This window comes from Capricornis sumatraensis, chromosome X, assembly GCF_032405125.1.
Source record: "Capricornis sumatraensis isolate serow.1 chromosome X, serow.2, whole genome shotgun sequence".
Lineage (NCBI taxonomy): Eukaryota > Metazoa > Chordata > Mammalia > Artiodactyla > Bovidae > Capricornis > Capricornis sumatraensis.
In genome coordinates this window covers 124925428-124940346 of record NC_091092.1, presented here as the reverse complement: position 1 = coordinate 124940346, position 14919 = coordinate 124925428, and the positions used below count along the sequence as shown (strand labels likewise).

At 38.7% G+C, this 14919-nt stretch overlaps 1 protein-coding gene across 1 annotated transcript; it reads left to right on the top strand.

Moving 5' to 3' along the window:
* The first annotated feature begins 13529 nt into the window (after nt 1-13529).
* On the top strand, nt 13530-14027 carry LOC138071945 (uncharacterized). Its single transcript, XM_068963313.1, has one exon. The coding sequence runs from the start codon at nt 13530-13532 to the stop codon at nt 14025-14027; it is 498 nt and encodes a 165-aa protein (XP_068819414.1).
* Nucleotides 14028-14919: the final 892 nt, after the last annotated feature.

The following is a 14919-nucleotide window of genomic DNA, read 5'->3' as shown; positions in this document are numbered from 1 at the left end:
ATCATAACAGTTTGGTGAGAAGAATTAGAGTAAAAATCAAGACACACCACTGGAAAGGTGAGACTACTTAGTAGGAGATTTCCACATACTACTCAGTCATCTATGAAGTACCCTTGGGAGAACAAATTTCAGTACAGTTGAAGTGCTAGTACAGCGAGACTCTAAGAGACTGTCAGCCATTTTCAGGCTTTTAATGAGTTCCCCAAGGAGAAGCAGAAGCTACCACCCCAGCAAGCCTTTCCCCACACTTAAGTTGTATATCATTCAGTTGCTAGTGCTCTGGAGGCTAACATACTGGTACTCATTGCTATAGAAAACTGAAACAACAAACTGACAAATTCTTGATCCACAAGTACTGGCAATGAATACCCATTTGGAAATGGAATAGAATAGCTAACATGAAAAGTTGGACTATTTTCCTTGGGACTTCTGGAAATAGAATACAGTATTTGGGAGTATACAGGATTTGGGGGACTTCAGTCATCTGAACTGAGGCAAATGACAAGGTTTTCAATGTGCTTCCATAGACTGACTGAAATATTACTTTGAGTGTAAATATCAAATGACCTCATCACAAGATTTGTATTTAAGAAAGAAAGTTTCTTGCATGATATAAAATTAACACACAGAAATCCATTGTATTCCTATACACTAACAATAAGAAAACAGAAAGAGAAATTAAGGAAACAATTCCATTCACCAACAAAAAGAATAAAATACTTAGGAATAGATCTACCTAAAGAAACAAAAGACCCATACATAGAAAACTATAAAACACTGATGAATGAAATCAAAGATGACACAAGTAGATGGAGAAATATGCCATGTTCATGGATCAGAAGAATCAATAAAGTGAAAATGAGTATACTACCCAAAGCAGTCTATAGATTCAATGCAATCCCTATCAAGCTACCAATGGTATTTTTCAGAGACCTAGAACAAATAATTTCACAGTTTCTATGGAAATAAAAAAAAACCTCGAATAGCCAAAGCAATCTTGAGAAAGAAGAATGGAACTGGAGGAATCAACCTGCCTGACTTCAGACTATACTACAAAGCCACAATCATCAAGACAGTATGCTACTGGCACAGAGACAGAAATACAGATCAATGGAACAAAACAGAAAGGTCAGAGACAAATCCATGCACCTATGGACACCTTATCTTTGACAAAGGAGGCAAGAATATATAATGGAGAAAAGACAATCTCTTTCACAGGTGGTGCTAGGAAAACTGGTCACCCACTTGTAAAAGAATGAAACTAGAACACTTTCTAACACCATACACAAAAATAAACTCAAAATGGATTAAAGATCTAAACGTAAAACCATAAACTATAAAACTCCAAGAGGAAAACATAGGCAAAACTCTCTCTGACATAAATCACAGCAGGATCCTCTATGACCCACCTCCCAGAGTAATGTAAATGAAAGCAAAAATAAACAAATGGGACCAAATTAAACTTAAACGCTTTTGCACAATGAAGGAAACTATAAGCAAGGTGAAAAGACAGCCTTCAGAATGGGAGAAAATAATAGCAAATGAAGCAACTGACAAACAACTAATCTTGAAAATACACAAGCAGCTCATGCAGCTCAATTCCAGAAAAACAAAAGACCCAGTCAAAAAATGGGCCAAAAAACTAAATGGACATTTCTCCAAAGAAGACATGCAGAAGGCTAACACACACATGAAAAAAATGCTCAACATCACTCATTATCAGAGAAATGCAAGTCAAACCCACAATGAGGTACCATTTCACACCAGTCAGAATGGCTGCAATCCAAAAGTCTACAAGCGATAAATGCTGGAGAGGGTGTGGAGAAAAGGGAACGCTCTTACACGGTTGGTAGGAATGCAAACTAGTACAGCCACTATGGAGAACAGTGTGGAGATTCCTTAAAAAACTGGAACTAGAACTGCCATATGATCAAGCAATCCCATTGCTGGACATACACACTGAGGAAACCAGAATTGAAAGAGACACATGTACCCAAATGTTCATCGCAGCACTGTTTATAATAGCCAGGACATGGAAGCAACCTAGATGTCCATCAGCAGACGAATGGATAAGAAAGCTGTGGTACATATACACAATGGAATATTATTCAGCCATTAAAAAGAATGAATTGGAATCAGTTCTGATGAGGTGGATGAAACTGGAGCCTATTATATAGAGTGAAGTACGTCAGAAAGAAAAACACCAATATAGTATATTAACACATATGTATGGAATTTAGAAAGATGGTAACAATGACCATATATGCGAGACAGCAACAGAGACACAGATGTAAAGAACAGACTTTTGGACTCTGTGGGAGAGGGCGAGGGTGGGATGATTTGAGAGAATAGCACTGAAACATGTATATTATCATATGTGAAATATATCACCAGTCCGGGTTCAATGCATGAGACAGGGTGCTCAGGGCTGGTGCACTGGGATGACCCTGAGGGATGAGATGGGGAGGGAAGTGGGAGGGGGGTTCAGGATGGGGAACACATGTACACCCATGGCTGATTCATGTCAATGTATGACAAAAATCACTACAATATTGTAAAGTAATGAGCCTCCAATTAAGATAAATTAATTAATTTAAAATTTAAAAAGAAAAGAAAGTTCCCCTTATCTTCCACATTATAATTCATTAACATTCCACCATCTCTTCACAGAATAGTATTGTATTCTACCCAATGAAAGAACCAAACTGCTCTGGGTAGGACAGTCACAAAGAGAATAAAACAGACAGGAGATGGAGAAGGCAAAACATGGAACAGGATTCTGACAAGCCTGCTCAGTCTGGCAGGACTGGTTCTAATGAATTTTACAAGATTTTTAAAGCATTCATAAGTTTAATTTAAATAACATCTCTGGTGACAAAAATAATATATGTTCCTTGCTGAAAACAGAAGAGTATTAAGAAAAAAATAAAATCTCCCATAATTAAATCACCAGAAGTTAACATTTTGATATATTAAATTCTGGGCAGTTTTCTCTATTTATATTAGTTCTAATTAACACAACTGGGATTGTTTGGAAACATGATTATTAATGGCTATGTAATAATCCATTATGTATCACAATTTCAACATCTTTGGGCATTTAAGATATTTCTCAAATTTTTGTTATTATAAATAATATTGTGTTAAATCTTTCTTTAAATTGAAGTATAGTTGATTTACAATATAGTGTTAGCTTCAGGTGTACAGCAAAGTGATTTGATTATACATATATATGTATATATTTATATTCTTTTTAAAAAAATATTTTCTATTATAGTGCATTGCAAGATATTGAATATAGTTCCCAGTGCTATACAATAAATTCTTGCTGTTTATCTATTTTATATATGGTAGTATGCATTTGTTAATCACATATTCCTAATTGTTGAACTGTGCTTTTGAACTATGGTGTTGGAGAAGACTATTGAGAGTCCCTTGGACAGCAAGGGGATCCAACCAGTCCATCCTAAAGGAAATCAGTCCTGAATATTCATTGGAAGGGCTGACACTGAAGCTGAAACTCCAATACTTTGGCCACCTGATGTGAAGAAGTGACTCATTTGAAGAGACCCTGATGCTGGGAATGATTGAAGGCAGGAGGAGAAGGGGACGACAGAGGATAAGATGGTTGGATGGCATCACCGACTCAATGGATATGAGTTTCAGTGAACTCCAGGAGTTGGTGATGGACAGGGAAGCCTGGGCGTGCTGTAGTCCATGGGGTTGCAAAGAGTCGGACACGACTGAGTGACTGAATTAAACTGAACTGAACAACTAGCAATGTTGAACATCTTTTCATGTGCCTTTTGGCCATCTGTAGCCTTCTTTAAAGAAATGTCTATTTAGGTCTTCTGCCCATTTTTTGATTCAGTTTTCTGCTGTTGTTGTTATTAAGTTATATGAGCTACTTGTATATTTTGGAAAGTAAGCCCTTGTTCAAATGTATCCCCATCCATTGGTTGTGATTTTATTTTGTTTATGGTTTCCTCTGCTACACAAAAGCTTATAAATTTGACTAGGTCCCATTTGTTTATTTTTGCTTTTATTTCTATTGCCTTGGGATCTAAGAAAACACTGCTATGATTTATGTCAGAGAATGTATTGTCTGTATTCTGTTCTAGGAATTTTATGGTGTCATATCTTATACTTCAGCTTTCCTGGTGGCTCAGATGGTAAAAGAATCGGCCTGCAATGCAGGAGATCTGGGTTCATTCCCTGGGTTGGGAAGATCCCCTACAGAAGGGAATGGTTCTTGCCTGGAAAATTCCATGGATAACTGAGCCTGGTGGGCTACAGTTCATGGGGTCCCAAAGAGTTGGACACAACTGAGTGACTAACACTTTCACTTTTCATCTTATATTTACATCTTTAAGACATTTTGAGTTTATTTTTGTGTTTGGTGTGAGGGTGTGTTCTAACTTCACTGTCCAGCTTTCCCAACACCACTTGCTGAAGAAACTGTCTTTTCTCCATTGTATATTCTTGCCTTTTTTGTTGAAGGACAAATCTTGAAAAATCTTCTTCTCTAAAACTTTGCCTGGCTATCCAATTGTTTCCTTAGGATAGAGTCTTAGAAGTTAAATGCCTCAATGAAAGGGTAGGAACTTGTTTAAGATTCTCAGTACATTTGCCAAATTGTTTTACAAAAAGATTGTCCCATTATCTTCCCATAAGCAATGTATAAACATGCCTTTCCAAGAGCACTAGTGACTAACTGGAGTGTTATCTTGGATCAGCCTCCTAATTTCACAATCAAAACCATTATCTCATTACTTTACCATCTTTTAAAATATATTTTATCATTTAATACATCAATATATTAATCATTTGTGGGTTATTTCTTTTTATTTTGTGATTTGTTCATGACCATAGGCCATAGTCAAGGCTATGGTTTTTTCAGTAGTCATGTACAGATGTGAGAGTTGGACCATAAAGAAGGCTGAGCACCAAAGAATTGATGCTTTCAAATTGAGGTGCTGGAGAAGACTCTTGAGAGTCTCTTGGACAGCAAGATCAAACCAGTCAATCCTAAAGAAAATCAACCCTGAATACACATTGGAAGGACTGATGCTGAAACTGAAACTCCAATACTTTGGCCACCTGATGTGAAGAGCCGACACATTGGGAAACACCCTGATGCTGGGAAAGATTGAAGGCAGGAGGAGAAGGGGATGACAGAGGATGAGATGGTTGGATGGCATCACCGCCTCAATGGACATGAATTTGAGCAAGCTCTGGGAGATGGTGAAGGACAAGGAAGCCTGGCGTGCTACAGGCCATGGGAGCACAAAGAATCAGACATGATTGAGTGACTGAACAACACAACATGATCATTTCAGGACTTAATGAATGAAATTACCTTTAATATGATTGTCAGATATAAGTGAAAACACACAGTACCTGTCTTTCTCTGTCTGACTTTATTTCACTGTGTGGAATATAAAATACAAAATGAACAAATATACCAAAACAGAAACAGAATTACAGATACAGAGAACAAAGTAGAGGTTACCAGAAAGGTAAGGATAGGGGCAGAACAGGTGAAGAGGATTAAGAGGAACAAACTACTAGGTATAAAAAAATAATAAGTGACAAGGATGTATTGTACAACACAAGGAATATAGTCAATATTTTATAATAACTTTGTATGGAGTATAATCTGTAAAAATATTGAATTACTATGTTCCACTACTGAAACTAATACATCAATAATATTTTAAGTTAAATATACTTCAAATTTTTGTTAATGTCAGAAAAGAATAGTAAGTGTTATAAATGTGAAATTGAAACTGAACCCTTCAGAGAAGTTCCATACTTCTGATGCACCAAAGGGAACAAATTTATGTCATCCTTATCTTCATTCAGTTATCTTCATTTGCAACAAATTAACAAGCATCAAGTACTCAGATACCATTATATTATATTAGCAACATTGTCTAATACTGATTCACTTGGCAAAGGCCTTTCTTGCAATGCAACCAACACACTTCAAAACAATTGAAGACACTACAACTGTACATTTGTCAACAAATTTTATCTTAATAATCCATGTTTCCATAATGAATACACACACAGAGAAAAATGTATGAACTCATATAAAGTAAACACATGAAAGGTAGAGAGGGATGGAGAGAGGAGGGTTGGTAAAAAGCTGAATTCATTAGTTTCTATAAAATCTAAAAATATTTCCACTCAGTCAAATTTATTCTCTGAAAAATGAAAGTGATGTGTAAAACTTTGCCCACATCACAGAAAACAGAGTCTACATTGGGAAGGAGGAGGGGAAAGCACTGGTTGTCAGGAAATCATCATAGTCTCTGCCAATACCATTATCAGTGACAGCTGGTTTCCAAAAGGGTACCTTCAAGGAACCATTAATCAGAGAATAACAGGGACAACAAAAGGCAATGCTTCTCAACTGTTTACCATACTATTAGCAATAGATTCCTGTGGTATATATACTATGTGCATGAATACTGTGCTGGGTCACATGTTCTCAATAAATATACGGTATGTGTGTGTTAGTTGCCCAGTCATGTCTGACTCTGCAATTCCATAGACTGTAGCCTGCCAGGCTCTTCTGTCCATGGAATTCTCCAGGTAAGAATACTAGAGTGGGTAGCCATTCCATTCTTCAGGGGATCTTCCCAATTCAGGGATCGAACCTGGGTCTCCTGCATTGCAGACAGCTTCTTTACCATCTGAGCCACCAGGGAAGCCCAAATATATGGTAGATTGTGGTAAATTGATTGCACTAATAGTTCTAGCTTTTAATTCCTTGTATTGATGTCCTTTTATAGTGCTCTCTCCCACTGCCTTTGGGCCTGGCCATGTGACATGCTTCGATCAAAGGAATAGTTAAAAACTTGATGTAAACAGAGGCTTGAAAAGGCACTCATGTGGTTCTGATTTCAGCAGGTCTAGAAGGGCAGAGCCCAAGCATGAGCATTTTGGAAAAACTCCTTGGTTGGTTCAGATATACACTATTCTTTAAAAATCTCTGACTTAGAACATTCATAAGTCCTGAAAACTGTGAATGCAGTAGTTCAAGATTTTTATATAATCCTAAAACATTAATACCTGAGAGAAGCTTTCACAGAAATGGATTTTTAGATTATGAAACCATTGAAAATACTTGATGTTATCCATCCTGTAGCACTAAGAAATAATATGAGTTGTTTAATCAGGCAATTTTTGAGCTGAAAATGCCTTTAGAAACCTAACTCACTTATTTTGCAAAAGAAGAAGCTAGTCCATCTTAAGGGACAGTGGTAAGAACAGGGCCAAATCTCAGGCCTCTTAGTTTTCAGTTCATCACAGAAAATCTAAGTTTATTTTCAAATGTTAGTTTTAATTTCCTCTACTATTACCTTTCCTCATCAGGCTTACTAATTTCACTAAAGTGAATTAATTTGAGATTTCTCTCCTTTTATATTTTTCCCACTCAGTAGCAGAGATGCTAATAAATGTGAAATAGTAAAAACAAAACAAAATAAAAGCTCCTTATAGTGTCAGGAAGGAAGAAAAACAGCAGAAATTGGCAGGCATGAGCTATACAAAGCTTTGGGAGGAAAGGGTCCTAGACAGAAAAAATAGCAAGTATGCATGAGGAAGAATAAGAGAGTCAAATGATTTGAGTGAGACAGGAGACACAGAAAATTGAAGATGATGGCAGAAAGATTAGTATTGTCTGTCTTATAGTTATTTGGGTTCACCTCTTTCCCTCACTACAATTATTTGCAAAATCTTAGATAACTACACTTTTCCCCACAGAAGACAGGAAGTCCATTAGGAGACTCTCCCTACAAAAAGCTATGACCTCAAAGGGCTACACTCTCAAGGAAGGGTAAATGTTCTTTCAGCCTGGAACCCTGTCATTTTTGTGGTTCAGGGAACTTAAAAAGTGAACTTGGATTAAAGGGAACCTAGACTGATAGTAACTTCAGGCATCTGGTAGAAACAAATCCAAGTTATTCTGTAGGAAGTTAATCTATGACTTAAGTTATTCTTACAGGTAATTTCCAGGTACAATGAACAGCAAATACTCAAGGGCAACAAGGCACACAAGGGGAAAAGAAAACATGCAGAGTCAATATACAATGGAAATAGACCTTATATACTGCAATTATTAAATACATACTATGAATAAACTATCGGAGAAGGCAATGGCACCCCACTCTAGTACTCTTGCCTGGAAAATCCCATGGATGGAGGAGCTTGGTAGGCTGCAGTCCATGGGGTCACTAAGAGTCGGACACGACTGAGCGACTCGCTTTCACTTTTCACTTTCATGCATGGAGAAGGAAATGACAACCCACTCCAGTGTTCTTGCCTGGAGAATCCCAGGGATGGGGGAGCCTGGTGGGCTGCCATCTATGGGGTCACGCAGAGTTGGACACAACTGAAGTGACTTAGCAGCATGAATAAACTATAGTTACTATAAAAATTTATACAGAATTTTTAAAGAGAAAATATTGAAAAAAACTGTCACAATGTTTTGCACATAAAAAGCATTAAATAAATGTTTGTGGATTTAAGTTAATGAAAGTTAAGTTAAGTTGCCTTTTCTATGTCAACTACTACTTCATTCACTCATTTTATCCAACAAACATTTTTGACTATTCAGGGTGTTTCATGCAATGCTTTCAGTATGAAGGATACAATAGTAAACCATATGCACACAGGGTTCTTGCTGTCAAAAACTCTCACATCTAGTGGGAAACATATAGGTAGACAGCTAAATATAACCTGGTGGGATTAGTACTCCATCAAGGACTACAACAGGACTAGATAATTGAACGTACAAAACTCCCAAGAGCCTTCCAAACACAGCTCTCCATGATCCTTCTTATTCACCCAAGGATGTGAAAGATTTGTGCAATGAGTCTTTATGTAGGGAGAGCTGCCTAAAAGGTTCCAGCATATTTTTCCATGACCTTCTGGTCACATTACCAAGCCAGACTGTCAAACTAGCTACACCAGCTGTAAAATGTCAATAAACTGGCCCTAGATCAGGAATAAGACAAGGGTATATGGTTTTTCCAGTGGTCATGTATGGATGTGAGAGTTGGACTGTGAAGAAGGCTGAGCGCCAAAGAATTGATACTGTTGAACTGTGGTGTTGGAGAAGACTCTTGAGAGTCCCTTGGACTGCAAGGAGATCCAACCAGTCCATTCTGAAGGAGATCAGCCCTGGGATTTCTTTGGAAGGAATGATGCTAAAGCTGAAACTCCAGTACTTTGGCCACCTCATGCAACGAATTGACTCATTGGAAAAGACTCTGATGCTGGGAGGGATTGGGGGCAGGAGGAGAAGGGGGCGACAGAGGATGAGACGGCTGGATGGCATCACCGACTTGATGCACGTGAGTCTGAGTGAACTCTGGGAGTTGGTGATGGACAGGGAGGCCTTGCGTGCTGCGATTCATGGGGTCACAAAGAGTCGGACCCGACTGAGCGACTGAACTGAACCCACTCTCACCACTCCTATGCTGGAACAATCAGACAAGAAAAAAAATAAATAAAAGGCATCATAACCAAAAAGGAAGAAGTAAAACTTTTTCCATTGCTAGATGACATGATTTTATATATAGAAAATTCTAAAAATTCTGTCAAAATATTGTTATATCTAATCAAAAAATTGAGTAAAACTGCAGGATAAAAAAAATCAATATTCAAAAATCATTATTGCTTCTATACAATATACACTTTTATACAGTAATAACAAATTATCTGATAAAGAAACAAAGAACAATCTCATTTATAATTGCATCAGAAACAATAAAATACTTAGGAATAAATCTAACCAAATTGATGAAAGATCTCCACACTGAAAACTATAAGACACTGATGAAAGAAACTGAAGAAAACACAAATAAATGGGATGATATTCTGTGTTCATGGACTGTAAGAATTAATGTTGTTAAAATGTTCATACTATCCAAAACCATTTAAAGGTTGAATGCAATCCCCATCAAGAGTCCAATGGCTTTTGTTTTTTTTTCAGAAATAGCAAATTCAATCAACAAGAAAAGACTCAGAATAGCCAAGGCAATCCTGAGGAAGAAAAACAAAGCTGGAGGCATTAAATTTCCTGATTTCAAACAACATTACAATGCTATAATAAGCAAAATGGTATAGTGTTGGCACAAAAAAGACATGTATCAATGGAACAAAATTGAGAGCCCAGAAATAAGCTTTTGCATATGCAAATAACCAATATTTGACAGGGGAGCTAACAATACTCAATGGAGGAAAGACAGTTTCTTCAATAAATAATGGTGGGAAATTGGATATTTGCATGCAAAAGAATGAAGCTAGATCCCTACCTTACAGTGCTCACAAAAATTAATGGGAAATAGATTAAAGGCAAATGTAAGGTCAGAAACCATAAAACTCCTAGAAGAAAACACAGGGGGAAAGTTCCTTAATATTGATCTTGGCAATGATTTCTTAGATATGCACAGTTAGGAAAGTAAGAAATAAAGAAGTGGGACCACATCAAATTAAAAAGCTTCTGCATAACAAAGGAAACAATTAACAAAATGAAAAGGCCACTTACAGAATAAAAAAAAAAACTATTTGCAAGCTATACACATGATAAGGGATTAATATCCAAAATATATAGGGAACTCATATAATTAAACAGCAAAAGCAAAACAATTCGATTAAAAATTGGGTTCAGTTCAGTTGAGTTGCTCAGTCGTGTCCAACTTTTTGCAACCCCATGAACCACAGCATGCCAGGCGTCCCTGTCCATCAACAACTCCCAGAGTCGACCCGAACCTACGTCCATCGAGTCAGTGATGCCATCCAACCATCTCATCCTCTGTCGTCCCCTTCTCCTCCTACCCTCAATCTTTCCCAGCATCACGGTCTTTTCAAATGAGTCAGCTCTTTGCATCAGGTGGCCAAGTATTGGAGTTTCAGCTTCAACATCAGTTCTTCCAATGAACAACCAGGACTGATCTCCTTTAGGATGGACTGGGTGGATCTCCTTGCAGTCCAAGGGACTCTCAAGAGTCTTCAACACCACAGTTCAAAAGCATCAATTCTTCGGCGCTCAGCTTTCTTTATAGTCCAACTCTCACATCCACATACGACCACTGGAAAAACCATAGCCTTGACTAGATGGACCTTTGTTGGCAAAGTAATGTCACTGCTTTTTAATATGTTGTCTAGGCTGGTCATAACTTTCCTTCCAAGGAGTAAGCATCTTTTAATTCCATGGCTGGAATCACCAACTGCAGCAATCTTGGAGCCCAGAAAAATAAAGTCAGCCACTGTTTCCACCATTTCCCCATCTATTTGCCATGAAGTGATGGGACCAGATGCAATGATCTCAGTTTTCTGAATGGTGAGCTTTAAGCCAACTTTTTCACTCTCCTCTTTCACTTTCATCAGGAGGCTCTTCAGTTCTTCCTCAGTTTCTGCCATAACAGTGGTATCGTCTGCATATCTGAGGTTATTGATATTTCTCCCAGCAATCTAGATTCCAGCTTATGCTTCATCCAGCCCAGCATTTCTCATGATGTACTCTGCATATAAGTTAAATAATCAGGGTGACAATATACAGCTTTGACATACTCTTTTTCCTGTTTGGATCCAGTCTGTTGTTCCATGTCCAGTTCTAACTGTTACTTCCTGACCTGCATACAGATTTCTCAAGAGGCAAGTCAGGTGGTCTGGTATTCCCACTTCTTGAAAAATTTTCCACAGTTTATTGTGATCCACATAGTCAAAGGCTTTGGCATAGTATAAGAGGAGCTACCCCACGCCAGAGGGCAGGGGCTGTGGCCAAGAGGAGCTAACCTACATCAGAGGTAAGGAGCAGTGGCTGTGCTTTGCTGCAGCAGCTGTGAAGAGAGACCCCATGTCCAAGGTAAGAGAAACTCAAGTAAGATGGTAGGCACTGAGAGAGGGGATCAGAGGGCTGACAGACTGAAACTACAGTCACAGACAACTAGCCAATCTGATCACACGGATCGCAGCCTTGTCTAACTCAGTGAAGCTGAGCCATGCCGTGTGGGGCTACCCAGGATGGCCGGGTCATGGTGGAGAGGTATGACAGAATGTGGTCCACTAGAGAAGTGAATGGCAAACCACTTCAGTACTCTTGCCTTGAGAACCCCATGAACAGTATGAAAAGGCAAAAAGATAGGACACTGAAAGATGAACTTCCCAGGTCGGTAGGTGCCCAATATGCTACTAGAGATCAGTGGAGAAATAACTCCAGAAAGAATGAAGGGATGGAGCCAAAGCAAAAACAACACACAGTTGTGAATGAGACTGGTGATGGAAGTAGGGTTCAATGCTGTAAAGAGCAATATTGCATAGGAACCTGGAATGTTAGGTCCATGAATCAAGGCAAATTGGAAGTGGTCAAACAAGAGATGGCAAGAGTGAACATCGACATTCTAGGAATCAGTAAACTAAGATGGACTTCAATGGGTGAATTTAACTCAAATGACCATTATATCTACTACTGTGAGCAGGAATCCCTCAGAAGAAATGGAGTAGCCATCATAGTCAGCAAAAGAGTCTGAAATGCAGTACTTGGATGCAATCTCAAAAACGACAGAATGATCTCTGTTTGTCTCCAAGGCAAACCATTCAATATCACGGTAATCCAAGTCTATGCTCTGACCAGTAACGCTGAAGAAGCTGAAGTTGAACAGTTCAATGAAGACCTAAAAGACCTTCTAGAACTAACACCCCCAAAAGATGTCCTTTTAATTACAGGGGACTAGGAAGCCAAGAAACACCTGGAATAACAGGCAAATTTGGCCTTGGAGTACAGAATCAAGCAGGGCAAAGGTTAATAGAGTTCTGTCAAGAGAACGCAGTGGTCATAGCAAACACCCTCTTCCAACAACACAAGAGAAGACCCTACACATGGATATCACCAGATGGTCGACGCTGAAATCAGATAGATTACATTCTTTGCAGCCAAAGATTTAAAAGCTCTATAGAGTCAGCAAAAAACAAGACAGGGAGCTGACTGTGGCTCAGATCATGAAATTCTTATTGCCAAATTTAGACTGAAATTGAAGAAAGTGGAGAAAACCACTAGACCATTCAGGTATGACCTAAACCAAATCCCTTATGACTATACAGTGGAAGTGAGAAATAGATTTAAGGGACTAGATCTGATAGAGTGTCTGATGAACTATGGATGGAGGTATGTGACATTGTACAGGAGACAGGAATCAAGACCGTCCCCAAGAATAAGAAATGCAAAAAAAAAAAAAAAAATTAGGTGAGGGACCCAAATATACATTTTGCCAAAGAAGACATACATACCAAGGCCCATGAAAAGGTTCTCAATGTCACTAATTAGCAGAGAAATGCAATTCCAAACCACAAAAAAAATCACCTCACATCCGTTACACTGGCTATCATCAAAAAGATAAGAAATAAAAATGTTGGCAAGGAGGCAGAGAAAAGGGAACCCTTGCACACTGTTGGTGGTAATCTAAATTGATACAGCACTATGGAAAACAGTATGGAAGTTCCTAAAAAAATTAAAAATGGACTACCAACATTTTCCAATAACTGACAAGGTGGCGGAAGTGAAGCGAAAGAAGCAGACCTTGCACAACTCCACCTATTTCAGGCGTGGACCTCGACCAGTTGCTGGACAAGTCCTACAAGCCGCTGATGCAAGTGTAAAGTGCCTGGCAGCAACCATGGCTGAACTGGGCCTGTGGAGGAAGCAGCATCCCATGGCTGAAGTGCCTGCACAAGGCCAGAATGAGGCGCAGCCCACGGAGAAGCCTAAGGTTGTGATGACACACCTGTGGGACATGATCATCCTGTCCAAGATGGCAGGCGGCTACAACAGCAAGACGTTCACCCAGGTGGAAATCAAGCCTGGGATGACTGGACACTGTGCAGGCAGGCTCTCAATGACCTGCCAGCCTGTGAAGCATGAGGTGCTCGGGCACCAGAGGCACCCACTTCTCCAGCTTCAACCTCTTCAAGAAGCCTGCTTGACCAATAAAGGCACAGACTTCTCTAAAAATTAAGTAACTGTTAAAAATAACAATAGGACTACTTTTTGATCCAGCAATTCCACTTCTGGGTATATATCCAAAAGAAATAAAATCACTGTCTCAAAAAGGTATCTGCACCTACGTGTTCACTGCAGCATTATTTATAATAGCCAAGACAAGAAAATGCCTAAGTGCCCATCCACATGAATGGATAAAGATGTTTTGAGATATTTATATATATATAGGCTTCCCTGGTGGCTCAGTGGTAAAGAATCCACCTGCAATGTAGGAGACGCAGAAGAGGGGTTCAATCACTGGGTCAGGACGATCCCCGGAGGAGGGCATGGTAATCCACTCCAGTATTCTTGTCTGGAGAATCTCATGGAGCGAGGAGCCTGGCGGGCTACAGTCCATAGGGTCACAAAGAGCCGGACATGACTGAGGCAACTGTGAACAAACACACACACACATATATATGAATATTATTCAGCCATTACAAAAATAAAATCTTGCCATTTGCAACAATGTGGATGAGGGCATTGTGCTAAATGAAATAAGTCAGAAAAAAAATACCATATGACCTCACTAATACATATAATCTAGTAAAATTGATCTCATAGAAACAGGGAACAGATTGGTGGTTGCCAGAGGCAGGGAGTTGTAGAGGTGGAAGGGGGCCTGGGTGAAGGTGGTCAAAAGTAGATACTTTCAGTTATAAAATAAATTGAAGTTCTGGGGATGTAATGTAAAGCATGATGACTATAGTTAAAAATACTGTATTGCATATTTGAAAACTTCTAAGAGAATAGATCCTAAAAGTTCTAATCACAAGAAAAAAAAAACTACATGAGGTGGTGGATATAATTAAACTTATTGTAATCATTTCACGTTATAGACACATATTAAATCTTATGTTTTAGACCTT

Coding starts and splice junctions, on each gene's coding strand:
- LOC138071945 (XM_068963313.1), top strand. CDS start 13,530: ATGGACTACCAACATTTTCCAATAACTGACAAGGTGGCGGAAGTGAAG.